At 42.2% G+C, this 20683-nt stretch overlaps 2 protein-coding genes across 6 annotated transcripts in view; both read right to left on the reverse strand.

The window, feature by feature from the left end:
• Positions 1–2609, reverse strand: part of hmcn2 (hemicentin 2) — a 44740-nt gene extending 42131 nt beyond the window's left edge. The window contains exons 1-3 of the mRNA XM_039620284.1: positions 2195–2609; positions 573–643; positions 21–179 (exon numbers count right to left, since the gene is read on the reverse strand). Coding sequence (XP_039476218.1) covers positions 21–179; positions 573–643; positions 2195–2453 — 489 coding nt within the window. The 5' untranslated portion in view covers positions 2454–2609. The remainder of the gene's footprint in view (positions 1–20; positions 180–572; positions 644–2194) is intronic.
• Positions 2610–3634: 1025 nt separating this feature from the next.
• On the reverse strand, positions 3635–19524 carry LOC116323443 (neuronal calcium sensor 1). Of its 5 annotated transcripts, XM_031743779.2 has the most exons (11): positions 19260–19523; positions 19050–19172; positions 18479–18599; positions 17310–17452; positions 14128–14152; positions 8747–8885; positions 6894–6972; positions 6621–6709; positions 6455–6532; positions 5769–5876; positions 3635–5655 (listed from the first exon to the last, which is right to left on the reverse strand). In XM_031743779.2, the coding sequence occupies exons 4-10, from the start codon at positions 17371–17373 to the stop codon at positions 5778–5780; spliced, it is 573 nt and encodes a 190-aa protein (XP_031599639.1). In that variant the 5' UTR covers positions 17374–17452; positions 18479–18599; positions 19050–19172; positions 19260–19523; the 3' UTR covers positions 3635–5655; positions 5769–5777. The 5 variants fall into 5 exon arrangements, with proteins under 5 accessions (XP_031599639.1, XP_039476867.1, XP_031599645.1 ...); XM_039620933.1 differs by having other exon boundaries at positions 3635–4481; positions 19050–19524; XM_031743785.2 differs by lacking the exon at positions 19050–19172.
• Positions 19525–20683: the final 1159 nt, after the last annotated feature.

Here is a 20683-nt window from a genome sequence, read left to right on the forward strand (position 1 = left end):
TTAAATTTCCTGCCTTGTACCTGTGATTGACGGAGTTGCACCAGTTGCAGAACATCTCTCTTCAGGCGGTAGTCTTTGGCCCTGGCATCAGTAAACACATAGATAAAGGATCCAGGCAGGGAAACCTCCAATGCTTTCTTTATGGCTCCGATACTCATTTCAGGGCAGTCGCCTCCACCCTGTGTGATAGAATCATATTTGCTTAAAAACCCCAGAAAAAAATCATATATTTATATTTTTTAAATGTTCATTCAGATATCGTGTTGTTGAACACATCCATTTTTGGGAGAGACACATCAAATGTTGCTTAAATACGTTTAAATCACTACCCATGAAAGCAGCAATAATTTACTTTTGAAAGAAGAAAGAACCAGTCCCATAAACGATGTGCTTTATATGAGTAAACATTTGAATAACTGTTCAATTCAGTACAATCTGGGGTTCTTAACCTTCTACAGATGTGCTACTTATCATAATTACAGTTTTAGGGGCTGGCAATCCACATACTGTTCACCATAATCTAAAGTGTTCATTCGTACAGAATGATTAATTCATGCAATCTGTGTCCGAACCTGGACAAACAGCTCTTGCAGATCCTGCTGGAACTTCTTTGGGTCGGTGGTGATGGACACGGGGCCGATATCTGTCAGATTAAAAATATACATCAAAAAAAAATCCCTTTCTGTGAAGAAAATCAAACCCAGTCAGCCGGTTCTGTTCTGATTTCTGACGAGTGTATGCCTATACAGAACAGGATAATCATCGCAACCACAAAACGCCTATGGTCTGGAATTTTTAGAAGGGAGAGCGTTTGTTTGTTTCCTCTTAGCAGCTTTGCCCTTATGAGCAGCGGAAAAGCATACAGCATCAAAAACCCTATTAAGCCAAAGCACATTTTATCAAGGCCAGAATGATGCCCCACAGCCTTTGTGCACCACATGAATATCAATCACACATCACAGGGCACAAGAGAGGCCGTGCTGACAAAATTACAGCGTAACATTTTGTTTTACACAAATCACTAAAAATCTGGCGACAGTTTGCACGATGACGGAATAATCATTTTCCAGACCTAAACATGATGGATAAAAGCCTGTCAGGGCCTGACACTTATTTGGATGTCTTCTGGGGCCAAACTACAGAACAGTAAACATTAACCAGTGCAGAGGGAATGCATTGTGTTGCTGCCCTCCATAAACACGAGCACTTCATCACAGTTATTACAGAAAAAGACCCTCATCCAGTCTTGTATACCTCATGATTTTGGTGTGTCATTGCTCCTTATTCCAACTGTCAAATATAATTTTGAAGTATCTTTGTGAGACTAATGATACAGAGTTTGCAGACATGTGTCAGGGCCATGACATTTCTAATTCATTCGCGGCGTTTTCTCCAGCTGCTTTCAAGTGCTTGTCGACCTCTCACGGGTGCCTGAGAGGAAACACCGACGGCACTGTCACGCCTCTTCGTCAGCCACAGAGGGCTTCTCTGGGATCTTGGAAGTTTACATGGTCCCAAAGGGCAGAGGCGCATTAAACACAGACAAAATGTGTGGCGTTAGGGTAGGCAACCCCCACAACTCCCCCCCCCGGCTGGCCAGTGGGGGGGCTGCGAGGCAGAAGAGGGAGGAGAGACAGGAGTGGGGTGGGGTGAGTGTGGGGTGGCGATTGGGGTAATTACACACAAGCAGACAGCATATGCTTCCCATCAGCGCACAAACACCCTCCCCCCATTGGAGCACTCTTATTTTCAAGCTGCAGCTTTCCCGTATAGAAAGGGAGATGCTGGGGGGTGGGATGAAGAGCCTTACCTGTCCCCAAGACCCACTGGGAGCTCACATATCTCCCCCTGCTTGACGTCTTGCATCAGTTTCACTTCTCTCTACAAGTGGGCTTCCACTGAAGCCGCTATGCAGCAGCACACGTTCTGAGATGCGTTGCAAGTAAAAGTGTGTAAATGGCAGATATAAATAGCAAATCAGTGCAAGGCGCGGAAACTATAAAAATACCACGCTCTCTTTGTAGTAATGCAAGAAAATATTTTCTTTTGAAGTCAGATGCTCCAATAAATTATAATCATATTCATGAATCAACGAACACATACGCATTCCATACTTCCACTTTCACGAAAAAAAGTTTCTTAAGTTATGGCTCCTTAGTTAAAGAACAAACTTGTGTTATAGGTGAAAAAGTACCTGGGTCGTGGAAGGGGACCAGGACAAAGTTTTTAATGGGTCTGGTCCTCCGGCTGAGCGTCTTCTCCAGGATCCGTGAGGCGCCCTCTATCACCTGTTTCAGATCGTCGTACATGGAGCCGGTAACATCGAACACAAAGGCCAGGGTAGAGGCGCTGTCATCGGATTCATCACCCGTCTCAACGCGGGGGTCTGCCAAAAGTCTGTGCGCGCTCACTGAGAGCGCCAAGACTAAGCACTTTAATAAGGCACCGGCCATTTTCCAAATTTACTGCATCTGTCTTTTGGAATAAGGCAAGTCATATATTTAAAAAAGTATCACAAAGTTTTAAAAAGTTTTGATTTCGAAGCCGCCCAAATGACTCTGGCACTGCTTCTAGTAGATTTAGAACAACGCGGCTCAGCTGAAACACTTCAAAATCCAGTGCTGAATACTTCCACGGGAGTACATCCGTGCGTAAAGTTTGGAGGAGCATGTGGACTGGCTCTGCGTTGGAGAGCCCCAGGAGAGCTGGTGCTCTGACGCTTCAAACGGGGGCGGAGATGGGTATTAAAAAGTTCCCGGGACCCAACCTGTTTTTTTTCTCCTTTCCTTCGTGTGTTTGTGTGAAAGAGTGTGTGTGTAACTCGACCCCACTGTGACTTCCAGGCTTCTTTAACCCTATTCAACATTTCCCGTCAGTTTATTTTTCTCTTCAATCGCGGTGGGCCCCTGGAGACGCACTTTTTAACAGCTTTCCCCGTGTTACCAGCGGGGCCTGGCGTCTTTATTTTGGACGTGTCGAGAACATTGTCTCAGTAACAGCCTCGTTTTTATAAATAGCCATAGTTTATATTCAGCTGACACCAACCTAATTTTATACATAGCCCACCCTGACAAATATCTCCTTGACATATGAATGAAGCGCAATGTCACTGTGCTTCTTTTCTTTTTTGCTGATGTGGCTGAAATGTTATTGATCATTAAAAGTGTTATCCTCATAGACTTCGTGCCCAGCTATGATACATCTTGTTTAATGTGATCAGACGTCACAGAGGAAGCCACCACCCACCCCCTGACCTTACAAATGCAAATATGTCAGCTCCTTCTTCCAAAGTAAGCTGCCTAAAACCAGAACATTTCTTTTAAGACAAGAAACTGATTGTTCACATAAAAACACACTCGTGTTTTACTGCACTTAAGTTACACATGCTACATTTGAAACTTAGGCTGAATAAAAAAAAAAAATGAATCAAACATATACCCAACAGAAAGAAACAGTTTCAGGTCAAGGCCCCAGACCCTTCCTCCTCTTGAATACACCTGCATCTGTCCTTCATGAAAAGGGGGGGAATAAAAGACTAGAAAAGAAAGAAAGAAAGCGGGTCTGAGCAGGCCCGGCAACCCAGCAACTTTAAAAGACACGAGCCCCACCCATTAAACCCATCAATGCCAAGACATCAGAGTTTTATGCACTTCATTGTTCATCACATAACTACACAGTGCAGGCTTATACCACAGAGCAAGCTGGCATGTTAGAATCTGTGTTATAGAGCATTACAGGCACTAAAGCTTGACATGACACCTTCCCTTAACAGTGGTACAGCAGTGCAGAACTGGACTGATAATAAATTACATTTTAATCACAAAGCATCAGGGTCTGTGCAAACTTGGGTTACTTCTTGAGAGTTGATTAAGATTTGTAAAGTTTAAAATATTACAAATAAACACATGAGCAACAGTCATTCTACAAAGCAGCCCCTTAAAGTTATTAAAAGCTGTTATATATATATATATATATATATATATTAAAAAATGAAAGTTTTCTATCCATTACAAACTAAGGATACAGTAATAGAAAAGATAGCCACTTAAATGCATTTTATTCTGTGCTCTTATACTGTTAATCAACAGAAAAATGACATTTAGAATTAAGTAAATTATCATTTGCATAAGGCATAAAAATCAGTGAAGCTGAAAAACATCTTAATGCCCAAAATAAAACAATCCAATGGAGAAAAAAAAGGCATCAATACATGCGCAGGTCTCACACAGAACAAATACCAAGCAGACAACTGCGACCACAGAGCTCACAAAAGCTTCACAGTCAGAAATGATGTCTGTTTGTGCCTCTCAGTGACCACGGCTTTGTGTTGCTGAGGGTGCTCTTCAAAGAAATACTGAGCTTCAATTCGGCTGCCGTAAGAACCGGGCTGGGCTGCTTGGCCGGGCCATTCGAGAGGCGGGGGTATCTCTGCAGCAGCGCGAACAACAGCAGGGAAACTGAACCACGATGGGATGCACGAGCTGCAAACACAGCAAAATAATCCATAGAAAACTCTGTGCTACTTCAAAATTCCTCCTCACATGAAAAAACAAAACAAAACCCCTGCTCTCTCGAGAAAAGGAAACCTCGGGGCGTGACAAAAATGAGAATCGGGCAACAATAATGAAAAATACAGTGCAATACATTTCAACAACCTTTGATTTAAAAATAAAACTTCATTCCATATTTATGAGGAAATTCCCATAAATGCAGCAAAAAAAAAAGCAGAAAATAAATTACCATTATATTTACATTATATAATACACACTATACTGCTTTGTATCTTTAAGTTAGTGTTCACATTATCACAAAAGTAACACTTTCTTCCCCCCCGACAGATTCTCCTGTGGTTTAGAGTCTCTCTGTGTGGTGATGAAGCAGCAGCAGCACAGTTCCTCTGAGTGAGCCGTTCACTTTGCATCTGCCGCTTTACAGCGTGTGAACAAGATGCACATGAACATTTCCACAGGAATTTAGTTCCTTGGACTACATAATACTCCAAAGTCAACAATTACTCAAGCGTGTAACGCAGTACCGCGTAGCTGCAGAAGCACGCACAAATGACGGAGGGTTTTGCCGACAGGTTTGGATTCGCTATAACATCAGACGATATATTTGTTCACAGTCCGCTATTGGAAACGCAGACGGGCAGATACTTGGGAGTAGAAAAGTTTGCAATCCGCTTCTGGGTGATCGACTTAAAATGTGGCTTCCTCCCATTACTGGTGTGATGGTGCTGCACTGGTGTGTAACGGGCAGTGGGGGGAAGCTGAGTGGGATCCATCTGAGGTGTAAGAGGGATGTGAATGGAGCAGTTGTGCTATGATACCAGGTTGTGTTCAGAGCATGCTGGGTAATCACTAACAGAGCTGCTGTGTTACTAAAAAAAAAAAAAAAAAAGTCTTCACAAGCTCACTTCACAGTTGACAAAACGCTGAGCAGGATGTCAGCAACAATTGGCAGCGGCCAGTGCATTACATTAGCCAGTGAGAGGAGGCCCCGTCTCGCTCTTCGTTCAGCGCTGCAAGAATATTTGATTGCCAGTAAACAAATGAGCCAGATGAATAATTCATAAGAACAAATTCAAGAGCAGAAAGTGGCTTCTTCACTTTGGTTTCAACCCGCAGACTGAAGTTCCTTTCTGTATTCTTTGCTCTGAAGAAATAGGAATTACACAGCATTACTGTGAGGCTAAAGCATGACCGGGGATTGAAAAATCACCCATGCGGGTAGGTATGCAGGTAGCAACTGATTAATACCCCACTCACCTTACATTCCTACACAAGTCCATCATAGAGTGACAATGCCTGAACAATAGAGGGATCTGCCTTTGATCCTTCCTGAAACTCCTGCAGAGTCAGCTTCCCGTCTGCATTCTGCAACACCACACAAAAACAAAAAAATATATCAAGCTGAAGCCCTGTGATGCTTTTACACACACCTTCCAGCAGGGGGCAAAAAAGCATCTCAGGCCATGTCATGTTGCCCCTATTCTATGCTGTTGGGACTGATGTTTGGTTCACTGCACTTGGACAGTCGCCACTCTCAGCTAATACAAATCACTAAGTGCTGCTGTGCTGCACAGTTACTCCTATGGGCTGATCTTGGCAGTAGTGAGCTGACAAGCACGCCCATGCAGGCTGCATCTCATCTTTCACTAAAGCTGAGTAGATTCTTGGAGCTGACAGAGCGGGCACTAGCACTGAGGGCTAGAGGTGGAGGAGAATATATATATATATATATGTTTATAGACTGCAGGCGGTGTTAGTGACACTGTGATGAATACACCTAACACCTCTAAACTTAACAGCATCCATATCAAAGCCCCGAGGGTGGCAACAAAGGTAGACGAAGGCCCTATTAAAGTTAAACTCATGACTATATCAATGTCAGTCTCAATGAATATCAGATATTGCTCTATCACTATTTACATCGCTAGTACTCAAACACTGACCTTATCCATCATTGCAAAAATACGGTCCACACGTTTCTCTGGTGTGTTTTCTTCCTCTGGCAACTCCACAGTGTTCCCCTACGACATCAGCAACATCACAATGCTTCATATGGTGTTTGCATTTGAACAAGTCAGGATTAGATCTCTAATGTTCGGGAAAACTTACCACCATCTGATATATGGCATCTACAATGTTCAACATCTCGTCTCGGGTTATGTAGCCATCATTGTCGAGATCATATAATTTAAAAGCCCCTGTACAAAGACAAGAAGTTAAAATATGTGAGCTTCATGTGGGTGAAGAGGAGGATAAATATGGTCACACTTTGTCACAGGTTTAAAAAGTAAGTCCAGGTTTTATTTGCCGTTTTTCTCTCTAGAAGTCTGTGCTCCTGTCATTTAAATGTTAACAAGTAGAGAGGAGATTCCATCTTCTTACATCGCAGCTTTTCATCTAGAGTCCCCCGGGAAGTCACTGACAAGGCCTGGATGAACTCGGAGAACTCGATGCGTCCATCCTGCAGAGCGACCGAGAGAGGGGAGAGAAAGAGAGTGATGGGAAATGGCCCAGAGACAAGACGAGGCTCTCACTTCACACTTGCAGTGGCTGTACTTTCACAAACTCTGTCCTGTTCTTTTCATGATGTCCTTGCTGGATTCTTCTGAAAATGGGGCCAGACGTTTGCTCCAAGTCAGATGCTATTTTTTGCCTCGCACCTGGCTCTCTCCTGAGGTAGAAATATGTCACCTCTGGTCATTAGTAAGAAGAATGCTACTGGCTCAAAGTCTAAAAATTACAGCACGCAAACATACGACCACAACATACGGGGAGCAAAGACGCCTCGCATTTTCCAGTCATTTCACATCATGAATGGACGTGAGTGATCATTCTGTCCAACGGGGTAGGAACTGTTCCACTCTGAAATTTAGTTTTCTCTAAGCGTTGTTAAAATGTGATTCGCTGAGCTCAAAAAAAAAAAGAAAGACCAATTACACTTTTAAATCTGTGGCCACTCTTTGTGCACCAAAGAGAGATCTGCTGACTTGATTCTAAATCATAAAAACACAACTCAAAGTTTCTCAGATGCCATTAACTCAAACCAATCCATCAAGTTATGACTTCCTGTCTCAAGCAGCTGACGGAGTCTGTCGTCTTCCTACATTCTGCTAAGTCAGCTGCCCACTGCGAGTTTAGCCACAGTATTCTTTCAATCGGGGAAAAAAAGCCTGGTGTTTTCGTGCCCCTCAGGGTCAGCTAATACCATCTTTACCAGACAGCTGACTAGACAGAAAATGCTAAAGTCATGTATTGCAGACCACACAAGTCCCAAAAACTGCTAGGATCAATGCATTCTCTAACTACGGGGTGCGTAATGCTAATGAAGGTCACAGATAAACATCAGATGAAGGCGATTGTGTGATCTTCCTGACACAAAGCCTCTTAACTCAAGTCAATACACCTCCGGGGGGCTCAGCAGCTTCCTGCGAGCTGCTCTTCTACAGTCTGTGTCCCCAAACACAATCACAATGATCATGTACAGCTACAGTGAGGTGGATTACTTCAGACAAATGTATCTATCTTGTCGGCTTTGCCAATATATCCTCCAACCCTCACCCCATAAAGAGAACAGCACATTCTCTGGGTTACAATTATAGGTTATTATAGACACAAGGACTCCTCTGCAGCTCGTTGCATAGTGCTCCTTTTCAGCAAAAAGAAGGGGTACCTAGTGTTTTGTTAATAATATCTTTAACTAAGTGTAAAATATATCAAATTTCTTTTTTTACTAATGTTGCCAGAAATACACAATGGGAGCATATCTGCAGAATATCTGCACTGGCACTGCTAGACTCTTCAGTTGTATGTAATGTACACGTCCCTATGAGGGAATAATTTAATTACATTTTTGCCTATAATTTTTATGACAATGCCCAAAACAAACAGCTCTCATTCAAAAACTGTGTGTATACAGATGTGAGAGACTACAGCTCTAAGGGGGGGAAAAATACAACAATGATGGCACTGGAATAATAATTAAAACAAAAAAGATTACAACGCTTCTCTTTTATTCTGCTCAGTAGTCCCCAGATGTTCACAAAGAAAGAGATGCTGTTCTCACAAACTGACATGATCTGAACAAAAACCTCCAGATTAGCTCTCTCCTCAGACTCCTTTTATCTAACGGCAATGCCAGCCCCAAATGATCATATTACTGTGAACTAGCAAGGGTATTTTAATATTTCCCGACGCTCCCTAAAAGGCTAATAAAACACATGAATTTATTTACAAACCTTATTTTCATCAAACACATTGAAGACAAAGGAGGCAAACTTTGTGGGATCTCCAAAAGGGAAAAACTGCTTGTATATCTTCTGAAAACCCACAGCATCCAACTGCCCACTCGGGCAATCTTTGATGAAACCTTTGTACCTAAAAAGAAAAACAGAGCGCACTGTGAGATGATTTTAAAAAGTAATACAGTCTTATGCAATGCAACCATATGAAACGAGAATTCATAATCAAGACTAGAACGGACAGCAGCAGTAGACTGAAGTCACCTCCTCACTCTTACCATAGGCATTACTGATTCAGTCTGAAAGAGTGCGCTAGATCAAAAAGGTAAAGTGCAAAGCTATTCGTCTCATTCACAGATAAGACGATCGCCTTAATCCAATAGCAAGCCCAGGGTGGTTAACTCTAATCAAATTACTCTCTGCTCCTCTTTTGATAATATGCGTGGCTGATAGATAAGTCTGAGAGCTTCCTCTTGCCCTCTGGAAATACCATATCTGGAGAGCGACTTAACATCTCTATTAGCCTAAATATAGAAGCATTTCATAAGCAATTTCAAGCGCAATCACTCAAAGGTAGGCAGTTTTCTTGTATGTCTTCATAAGGGAAGTCTGCATCCACAGAGTCTAACTACACAGGAACAGGTTAGGGAGCAAGTAAGCGAGATTTAGTCTTTACAAAAATAAATCTTAGATGAATAGTAGGAGGAGGAGGACATGACAGGGAAATAATAACACTCTAGTTATAAAAAGCATTGCAAAAAGCTTTTCCTCTTAATCAACGGCATAAATGACGCAAGTTCACACAAGGGAGCACTGCGTGTTCGTCTCTGCTTCAGCTCTGGCTGTTCGTAATAAGACTGGGCTATAATTAAGGCCAGAGAAAGCGCGTTCTGATGAAGAATGAAGGCCAGGGCCGATCTTTTCCACTCACACTCTGACTCCTCACTCCTCTTAAACTCTTTTACTTTTAATCTGCCCGGGAGATAATGAAGCCAGCTCCTTACAGTCAAAGAAATAGGCAAGGAGCTTTGAGGAGCAGCTGGGAAAAAGTTCAGCGAGAAGAAAAGCGAGAAGAGAGCGGAACCACGAAATTCTCATATATGAATTATCTGGAGTTATATGCAGGGAAAAAAAAAGAAAGCCTAGCTTAACTATGCAGGCTATAACCTAATTGGTATTCAAAGAACCGAACGCGCAATACATATCGTAATCCACAGCCGACCTATTTCACCTGAATTCTTTTGTCATTTTTAATGCTTGACGGGGGAATATCAAAGAAAAGACTGAAGACAATGTAATGTGCACTATCATACTGTACATACAGTGCACATGTTCAAGCACAGAGCATTACAAGTACAAAAACTATATACGGTAGTACATTTGCATTCAAATTCTCCGTTTACTGCTTTCAGGCACTGAAGACTGTATCATAGGTACACCCACAGTGAGAGAAAATATGAATTCATTAAATCACATCTAAAATAAATATTTTTATTCTGTCAATATCATATCTAGTTTGCTCTTTTTTTTTTAATAATGCCAGATCAGGAGGGTCAAATATCAGCAAATTTTAGCTCATCGCAAACAAGCAAAAATAAATTAGCACTCTCATATTGATGCATGCGCTTAAAGATGCGCTGGCATCTGTTTTCTAATAAGTAACAAGACACTGCATGGCAAAAATCACAGTTTGGAAATGTGTGGAGAATCGTGGCAGAAAGGCTGTTTTATATCCTTCTCTGTCCAGAGGATAAATGAATTCACTGAGATGAATTCGAAGATAAGCAAAAATTATGTCATCCAGACACTTTGTTGCTCTGCGTTTTGAGCCATTATGCACGGCAAAAAGAAGGCTTTTAGAAGGGCAACCCATCAATTTTACACACAAAGGTTCAGTTCCCCCATCAGGAGCATTTCTCGGTCTATGAAAGAACATCTTCGGTGGTTTAAAAGGAACTTTATAGAAAAAAAGAACTGAGTGACTGATGATGTAGTTTGGGTTTTCTCGACTTTAGCTCGAGCCTTAAAATTTAACAAAAAGCCTGTGTTGCAAGCAGGAGGTATGGCATTTAAGAGGAGAAAGCATTTAAGACGCAAGTGCAGTCTAATGGAAGGTGATTTTCTGTTGGGAAATGGATGAAAGGATAGGTCGGACTCGGCTGCTTTAATTTTGAACACTTTTTAAATTTTTTCCTCTTTCAGATGACTCAATCTTTTTTTAATGCAATGCTAAAATCACTTGAGTACCTCAGTGTTGCGTAAATAAGGATTTTTCCCCCCCTTTTTGCAAATCATAAGGAATTACCGTCTTAGAAAAGCATCTTCCAGTAATTTAGCACATCTACAACATTTTCAAGGTTTCAAAATGTGAGAACACCTGACTACAGTGTCTATAGTAGTATTTCCTCAGACCTGTAAATATACCTGCATGCAAAACTAATCCAGTGACCTTTAAGCAGTTAATGGCAACAGGCCAACAATTAAAAAATAATTTCTTACACATGATAAAATAAAAGAGCTCTAATGATGCAGTACTGCATTTCATCTTATGATTATTATTACAGCTCCATAGTGTTTCAGTTTTAATGGCTGAATATTTAAATAATTAACTATTTAATTCAAGTGCAATCAGTTGTGCATCAACCAGACAGCCACTTAACTGTAACATTAACATAACAACGGCAAGAATAAGTCAGACTACTAAGCCTGCACCTTTTTTTGTTAAACATTTTGCTAGCATCAAATTAAAAGAAAAATCATCATAAAACAACTTGAAACGCTGTCTTTGCACAATTTCCATAAAAAGCAGGCTTTAAACAGTGAAGTGCACCTTTACTGACGTTTTGCACAGCATCCCAAACTTTGGGAAACACATCAACTATACAACAGCTAATTTACAAATGCACCGTACACTCATAAACTGTAGATACAGTGGATACAGTAAGCACCGCACCAATGTGTAAACATGTTTGCAGTGTCAGCTGCTCATAATACGAATCACTTTCATTTGCCAAGAACACGTCATGTACAAGAGATCCTACTTGGTGACATTAGTGCTAAGACACACACACGTTCAGCCTGTACTTGAAGCGGTGTAATAGTGTAACTACGCGCTGTACTTGTGGGGACGTGACATTGTGGATCAGACCACTCTCGGGTGCTGGGACGAAGATAAGATATTTATTTCCTGGCACTGGTTGCGTTCTTTGGCATCTACCACGGTGGCTTGGTACTGTGCAGGATGTTTCTTTTGCTCCTGCCTAGCTGGCAGGGAACATCACTGAGCTATGGCATTTAGTTATTGATTTCAGGTAGGCCGCGGGCATACTAATGATGTTCCCTTAGAGGAGAATTAGAAAGGAGAATAAATTTAATGCACAACACAGGCATTTATCTAACCTTGCTAATTCTTCTGTGTCTGTGCTTGTGCTCTAATTACACGCCATCTGGCATTCCCCCTGGTAAAATTCCCTCTCATCCCTCACACTCAGCCGTGTTGATTGCTACTGATCTTCAAGTGAGGGCTCGTGCAAACTTTCCTGTGAAAGACAGCGAGAGCGATGGCGAGCTAGCTGGCTGCACAGCCGGCGGGGTGGAGGTTTGGGGAGGGGAGGGTTTCCGCCCCAGTGCACTCAGGCAGCCCTAGAGACAGGCCAGCTCGAAGGCTCTGGACCTGCCAATGTCCAGTGATATCTAATGCCGCTGTACTACTGCTGTGTGCTGTGGCTCCCTTTCCCCCTGCGAAAAAACTCCCCAACAGGAAACATGAAGAGCAACTAGCTCTAAAGGCAAAGCTCTTTTCATGCATGTGGAATTAGGTCATGAAATGCAAACGCAAAAAGGAGGAGAACTAAAATGTGAACATGGAAGAGTCGTCACTTCATTACGGAGCTCTTTCTTCCGATTTACGGTCTACTTTGATTCGGATTTTCAAAGAAATAATAGCCCAATAGCACCATGCGGCAAACAAAAGAGATGACTGTGCTCACGCTTGAATCATCTCCGCTAATGAAGAAAGCATTGTTTCTTATCCATCTGCCAGCGGCTGTCAAATTGTCCCTTCACAAAAACATCCATAAATTCACACCTTAACAATAAAAGCAGATTGCTCTGGGCCCACTTTTATTCGATATCCTGGCTTAAAGTGTCTTTGTTTTATGAATTTGCTTCGTTTTGACACATTGAGGTGCATGTTTTAACGCTGTTAACACAGACTGGGATCAGACAAAGGCTAGACCTCTATGAGCCCATCTTGGCTCAGGTCACAGTGACTAATAGGGACAGAATCTGACAGGAAGGATTACTAATGAGCAACCTTGTGTAGGTTTTGTGGCCAAGTAGTCATGACCGCCTGAAAGTGAAACAACCTTGCACCCCTGCCATTCCTCTGTTATCAGACATCCCTTTTGCAAACAGAGCAAAAAGGTTGTGGAGGAATGCATCATGGAAATGTTTGTATCAGTATTATCAGCCTTCAAAGTCATTCTGTCTCAGTTAGGCTTCAAAGTCAATCTATTTTCAGAACTCATCTGTCTTCAGGGAAGTGTGAGGGAGATGGCTCCAAATCGACTTTCAAAGCAAATCCAGCAACACTGTTTGCTGACTCAAGAAAACGAATCCTGAGAAGGGATACATCGAAAAGGGGGTTTTCCAGCTGGGTCAAGGTAAGACTTCCTGACCCTTTTGAGACCTGGGACATGCAACGATGCCGACCTCGTCAATCTGTCAAAGTCACTGTGTTTACCTGATCGTGATGCACACCTTTCACTTTACGTGCCAAAGAATTGTTTCCCTCATGACGACGACAGCTCTCAACATTTCTCAACATCGACTCTAATTGAGTGTGACTGCATTTGTAAATATCTTTCTCCAGTGTGTATTTGTCTGTTTGTGTATGCTGCACGTCACTGCCCCTGCCCCTCGCACAAAGGCTGAGAGAGATAGAGAGTGCGGATGGTCTAAATAAGGAGCGCATCATAGGTAAATGCCTTTTGCAAATTAGAAACACGGCCAGCAAGATGCTATTATTTCTCACATTATTGCAATTAAAGGCATTCTCCAAAGACAACCATGCTATCAGTGAGCCCCGCAATTCATGAAGAGACACTTTGAGTCAAAATTTTGTGCCTGCCAATCTGTTAATACAGCTTGCAGTTTGGATTTGTGGTGTGTTAAAATGACACAGTATCTTTTATATAAAAAACATGAAACCAGCACATTCAGATGCTGTCAGATTAATGCGAAGGAGTAAACCCGAAAGGAGCGCCTAACTCCTGCGAGCTTTGTCACTGAAGACGCTGCTAAATGCTAATATTTGACTAGCCCCACATCAACAAAGGAAAAAAAAAATCTCATTAAAAATGCATGCACACACTTACCACTGCTGCACCTCCTTCTCTGTAACTGTAAGAGAAATAAAGAGTGACATTAGCGAGATACAAAACTTAGCAACACAATAGAGGAGCCTGGTAGCCAACCATATTGGTATTGGGCTTTCAAACATGTTTTATGCAACAACAACATAAAAAACATTAAGTTTCAACATGCAATTATTGGAATACAGCTTTTGTTTTGCTGGAAGTAGAATTCATTAATTCTAGTATATCCTGTATAGCGGTAGACAAGTGGGAGTAAACCCTAGAGAGCCACAAAAAGACGAGGAAAGCAGAGGGAATGAAGGTCAGCCACTGATTTAAGAAGAAGAACTGTTTATGTGGCAGGATGTGTTATCATGCCCACACAAGCACTACTATCTGCCAGTATCTAATCAACCATTCCCACATGCCTTTCCCTTGTCTCTTTACTTTCTCTCAAGTAACCAAAGTAATTTTCAGCCTCTTGGCTCCTGGGATTACTAATGAAAAAAAGGGCTGGAAATCAATAGCATTAGTTTAACCAGGTGGTCTTTTGAGAGGCACTCTGAACTCATGTTGCTGCTGCTGCAGCAAGCTGACAATAGATGCTGTCTACCGCCACTTCTGTTTGGCCCGGGGGAAAGTAAAAGGCTTTTAAAGACAACAAAACGACAGTAACTTAATCGCTATTTTCATCTACTGTAATGTTTAACCTTGAGCAGCTCATAGCCATGGTTACTAGCCAGGTAAAACACAGAGAGGGTAAAAAGCATTGAGTAAGCAAGGCTACATTCTCCTGTAAACAAAAACTAAAAAATTACATTATCCAGCAGTCTCACAGGAGACAGAGAAATTTAAAAAAATCTTCACAACAAATCTGGGAAAAAAGAAAGGAAACACCTGAAACACAAAACATGAAATTTACCCAATGTTTGTGATAATGCGACTACCTCAGATCAAGAGCAAAACAATACAGGGACTACTGATAAGGAGGTCTGCATATATCTCCATCTCAATTTGTTCTGCTCAGCATTTTAACCGAGAAACTCATCCTGTGACCATTTTCTGGTCAATAAATGACAGGGTCAATCTCACTACTTTTAGCCAAGCCAAGCTAGCATTAAATTGGCCTCAAAAGCCATTGCTGCAGTCAGAAATTGAGGCAATTTACCATGGCTGCGATTTAATAAAAAACCATGTTACATAACTCAGTCAGCGGCAATGGGCAATAATGCAATCAGCCAGTTGCAGGAGGGTGCGGGGCCCACTCAGTCGTTGGCCCTGCAGGGTCTAGCTAGAACACATTCAGCTTGTGCCTCCATCGCTATGAGTGTCATCGTCTCTTTTCACTTCAAAAAAAGAAAAAGAAAAAAAATCTTCATGCTGATACATGGGCCTATGCTACATCCTGCAGACATTTTAATAGGATAGCTGGTCCTTCCATGTAATGCCAGAACAGTCATTCAGGGAAGCATTTATGGGGAGAAGCAAGTTTGCAACTATTCCCTACTGTTTTCCACTAAAGAGCAGAAAAATCACTCACTAGTGAGAGCTGTTGCACAGCCTACTATTGTCTCTGAAATTGTTTTACCGACAATAACAAAAAAATTCCAAAAATGTGCTCATAAGAAATTTTCTAAAATACAATAAAGCCAGATGTCAGCATTTATTCCTTTAAATAAATAGGCCTCAATTCTGGCCTTGCCTTGCTGTATACCTTTTAACACAAATTATTTTCTGTGCAAAACATCCTGCATCTTTTACCAGACACACACACAAACAGAAACACAAACAGAGGGGCACAGGGAAATTTACTGAGTCCCCAATCTGTCAAGGACCAAAGGAAAGCATTGACTAAAATGGCAGACTACGCTTCTCATGGGAGCGCAAGAGAAAGAGGCAACAGGATGAAGGAAAGCAGAAACGATAGTCTCAAGTCAAGCAACAACAGTAGCAACAAGAGAACGATCACGCTGGGAGAGAAAAGCTCAGAGCCCCTCTCAGCGATGCTAACCAGATAAGATCCTAATTATACTATTCCATTCCCTGCTCAAAGAGGGCGGTTAGGGGGAAAAGCAAAAGAGACAGGGTGAAAGGTTAAGAGAGAATGAGAAAGCCAGTCAGAGAGGGGGAGAGAGCGAGAGAGAGAAAGGGACAGCAGCAAGCAGTCCAGCCCAGCATGAAGTCTAATCTTCCTCCACAGCAATTTCCTGCTACAACAGCCTTCCTTGGTTCTGCTGTGGAGAGACCCACCACACAAATAACACTGTCATTAAGCAGCCAGGGGATGTCAACTCCCACCCACACCTGCACACCACGGTGCTCAAATAATAATAATAATAATAATAATAGCAATGCTGTGCTCCAAAAATAACACACAAGTGGTTAATATAGTGGATACCAAGCAGACATTGCTGGTGGTAATTAGAAATGTGATCCAAAGTGATAGCTGAGCAGACATTGGTAAGCAACGGCTGGTAAGATGGTAGAAATACAGTCAATTTGCACCCTAATGCATCAACGGGAACAACAATAGAAGATATAATTACAAAGTCACACCTTCACTACAGTTTTTGATTGGAGGGTCAGTCCCCTTTCTGTGAGCCCACCCCATCCATCGATCTTGATGCAGGAATGCAATTTATAAGTGTAGCAGCACAAGCACGGCGTGAATTGATTTACCCTTTGTATGTTTAAATTTATCAATGTCTGTCACATTAGAAGTAGAAAATACAGCATGTTTACAAGCGCAACACATAAAACCACACGCTCATCTGTAAAGAAAAGCTATCATTGCAGCTGCCGCAAACTCTACTATGTCCTCAGCGTAACTTAAAGACGCCGGTTGCAACTTTTTACTCAGCCTTAGCTGAGTAATGTCTGCGATACATTCAAAAATCTGAAATTTGAAACAAATGAGGAGATCGTTCGCAACTGACATCTGCTCTGTCAGTGGTGAAAAATGTATAGCATCCCAAAGCATCCCAGCAGGCAGCATTATTTACTGTTAAGCCTGTGTGGTGCACAGTGGGTGGAAAATGAGATTAGCAAACCGCAGCAATAAACTCTGTATTATGTATTCCTATTGCAAGCTGTATGTTCTTTAACCTCAGGCCAACAGGCTATGACAAGCTCACAGAAAAAGTTTCTGCAAAGTTTTTCTTTGTAAGAACAAGCAAAAAACAAACACACTTTCAGTTACTCACAGTAGGTTTTCCTTGTCAACTCCTCTACCACCTCTGGCTTGAGCTTGCTGTTGGATTTACCCATGATCTTCAGCTCTCTTCGACGCCTCCAAATCCACGCTGGCACGTATCACCTGTTACTACGTCCTCGGCAGTCTGCTCCTCTGCCAAAACACGCAAGAGAAGTGGGGCCAGTTTAGGTGCGAAGACACGGGTGAGATAGGAGAAAGACACTTTTATTTGAGTTTGCTTTGACAGAAAAAGAAATAAAACACTCCCATTCACGCTAATCGTTCTGTGTATATCACTCTAGCTGTGGTCATGATCTGCTCAGCCATCAGCACTCCACACAGACGAGTCAAACCCCAGGGGACCACGTGAAGAGGACCCAGCAGGTTGTTGAGTCTATACGAGCGCTGCGGAGCGCCTATGTGTCCGCCTCATTTCTTCACAGCAGCCCGTGGGCGAAGAGTGGCGTTTGGACGCGTTGCTACCTTCGTCCTTGGATACAAGAGTCACTCAGTGGCTGGGTTAAGCACGCTCGCTCCCTCACAGTCATTCTCTGTTCTTCTCACTCCTCCCACCCCTCCTTTCCCACCACTATCTCTATTGCTCAGGGTAAGTTACTGTAGAAAAAGAGTCCTCCCTCTTGACAGCTGAGATAAGGAGGTGTGTAAACTAAAATACAATGAACAGAGCTCGACTTGGATGCCCCCCGCTGCACTTTGCGCTCACTCTAAAACGTTAGCTCTAATCCTTGGAATTTACACAGACACCACAGTGAAAAGAAACAGTTTTAAAAGGATTCAGTAATAATTTCTAGGGGGGAAAAAAAGAAGATACCAGAAAGACGCCAAGTCTGTTCACGGTTCTACAGCTCTGATGCCAACTGAACAGCACAAAAGAGATCCGGTGCTGCTCTTAAAATAAGCATGTGAGCTGTCTACCAAGTTTAGATGTGTATTTGAAGAGTGACAGTTTTCTTTTTTTTCTCCTCCATTCTGACTCATAATTCTCCCTCCTTTTCTGGCCTCATGACAACACGGCATGGTGATTTCTTCCTCTCTGTCACAGAGATGGGGATAATGGAATTTCTTTGTACCGTGGGCCGGGCGTTGGCATGCACTGACGGTTAACCACAGCAGCTGTCTGAGCCACAGAATTAGAAGACTACTGTACGCACTATGCACCTTCACTGCAAACATCTGTACTCTGCGTCCACGGCCAGCGATGTCTTTGCGAGGGATGCCACGCTGGTAATCACCATTTTGCGTTTGCTCAAGCCTTCTGGTCCTGGATATTACACAGACACTATGAAAATAAACAAACAGACAGCAGTTACAAAGGGAATGACAGGCATGTGCTGTGTTTCATGAGAAATGGACTGGACTGTCACCTAGAGCCACAGACACATGGGCACTTGACTGGAAAAACACTCAAAACAAGACGACCTTTCTAGTGTCTGCCTAAGCTGCTGAGTGTAGCCAGCAGGCATCAGACAATATGCAGCTAGAAGAGTGCTGTCAATTTAACTGTAGAGGCTGCTATTAAAGTATTCTGCGTTAAATCAGCACAGCCTAAACGAGCAGAAAATGAAGTCACGTTGTTAAATGACTGATTCAAACAGCTGGCTAAGACAAAACAGCACAACTAAAATACATACATTCTCAACAAACGTATAGCCTGGTTAAAACCCTCGAAAAGCGCTTTGTTTTTATTAATTTCAACGTGTTTTGATTGACAGCAGCGAGAAATACATACAGTCGCGGCAGCAGCAGGTGGGATGTTGCCTGGCAGTACCATAGCAACCCTCAGTTTATGGCTACAGTGCGGGAAGCTAGTCATTGTACTCGAAACGTTTGGTACCCATGCTGTTCCGTGTAGCTAGTTGACAAGGAAAAAAAAAACAGAAAACACACCTTTAAATGAATAAAGAAAAAAACGTTCCCATATAAAGCGGCTTCTGGTTACCTTAGCCACAAAAGCGGAAAGTCGCGGTGAAAAGAAATAATTTGCCCCACAGCAGAAAGCCGCTGTCCGACGCCGTCTTCCTTCGCCGAGTTCCGGAGCGAGCGACTCGCTGCTGCGCGGATGGCCGTCCGTGCTGCTCTGATGCCGCCGTCAGGGAGTGACGTTGCTGCCTCTGCTGCATGGCCCCGACCAACTCAGCTCAGTGCCAGAGACACTGACGTCGCGGTACCACTGGACACACACTGACTCTTTGTGTGCTTTGAGAGCCTTTACACGTGTCACCGGGCACACAGCGAGAGGTTAACTTTTCGACTCACATTCACATTATATGTAACGTTGTTTACAGGTCAGTCTGCCTGCCCAGTTTTACACACAAAAAAATAAATAAAGAAAAGGTAGAAAGTGGTGGCGGGGTGTCTTGTTTTTCTTTATAACACTCAAATTAGCCACTTACCCTTTTTTAATGCCTAATCACTGCACTGGATTCAAAGTTAGTGTTTGTAACTTGTGAAATCTGAGTTTGTTGTTCAAACGGACAAAAATTAATTGTGGCAAAGGGTTGTATTAAAAAGGAATAAGTTAGATTTTTAACATAAATATCAAAGTTCCTTAAGTAAAGGGGCTAAAACGATTCGGAATAATCTAACTTTTAGTCCTTCGTCGAGGTCAGTCAAGGTTGAGCAACACTACAATTCCCACAATGCCATTGGCAGTCCTGCGTTTGAGGTAAAATTCCAAATTTACATGATATCTGATTTACAGCGTTTGGCCCAAGTAACTACCGTTAATAATATCGGTTTGTATAAAGATCACTTTTTTAATGTGAAGTAAAGAAAAGTTTATTTATTCATTTATTTATTTATTTATTGCTATGTTTAAAAATAGCTACAAAGTAATCCACTTCCATATCTGCACTTGTTTAAACTTTTCAGTATTCTCACACCAAACTAAATAACACAGAAATGATTAGCATTTGTTAATGGCGTTTCTCATTATCACATCATACATATTCAATGACTCATTTAAAAAAAACACCTAAAATCAATGGCATTTTAAATGCAAGCTATTTTCAATCATTTCAAATGTCAGCAGCAGAGCAGCCCATACTCAAAAAAAGATCACCTGCCTCTTTTGCTCTCTCTGTTCTCTCTCTTTCCTCCATTAACAGTGAATTGTCAGACTTAATGTTAATGGTTGATAACACGGCAGGTAGCCAAGTTACACACTGAAATAGTTTTTGTGTTTCGTGATATGTTTGGTTTAGTTTTTTAAAGCTTGGTTACAAAACGAAAACATCAAGTCATGTTTGGAGAGACTGATCTGCTAGCTTGTTAAAAAGCCCATCTACAGTCTCAAAGCCTCCCTAGGGCAGCAAGCCGTTCAAACAATGGGGTGTGAATAAATGATGTGTGTAAGTGGGTCGT

The sequence above is a fragment of the Oreochromis aureus genome, linkage group 12 (genome assembly GCF_013358895.1).
Source record: "Oreochromis aureus strain Israel breed Guangdong linkage group 12, ZZ_aureus, whole genome shotgun sequence".
Taxonomy (NCBI): Eukaryota; Metazoa; Chordata; class Actinopteri; order Cichliformes; family Cichlidae; genus Oreochromis; species Oreochromis aureus.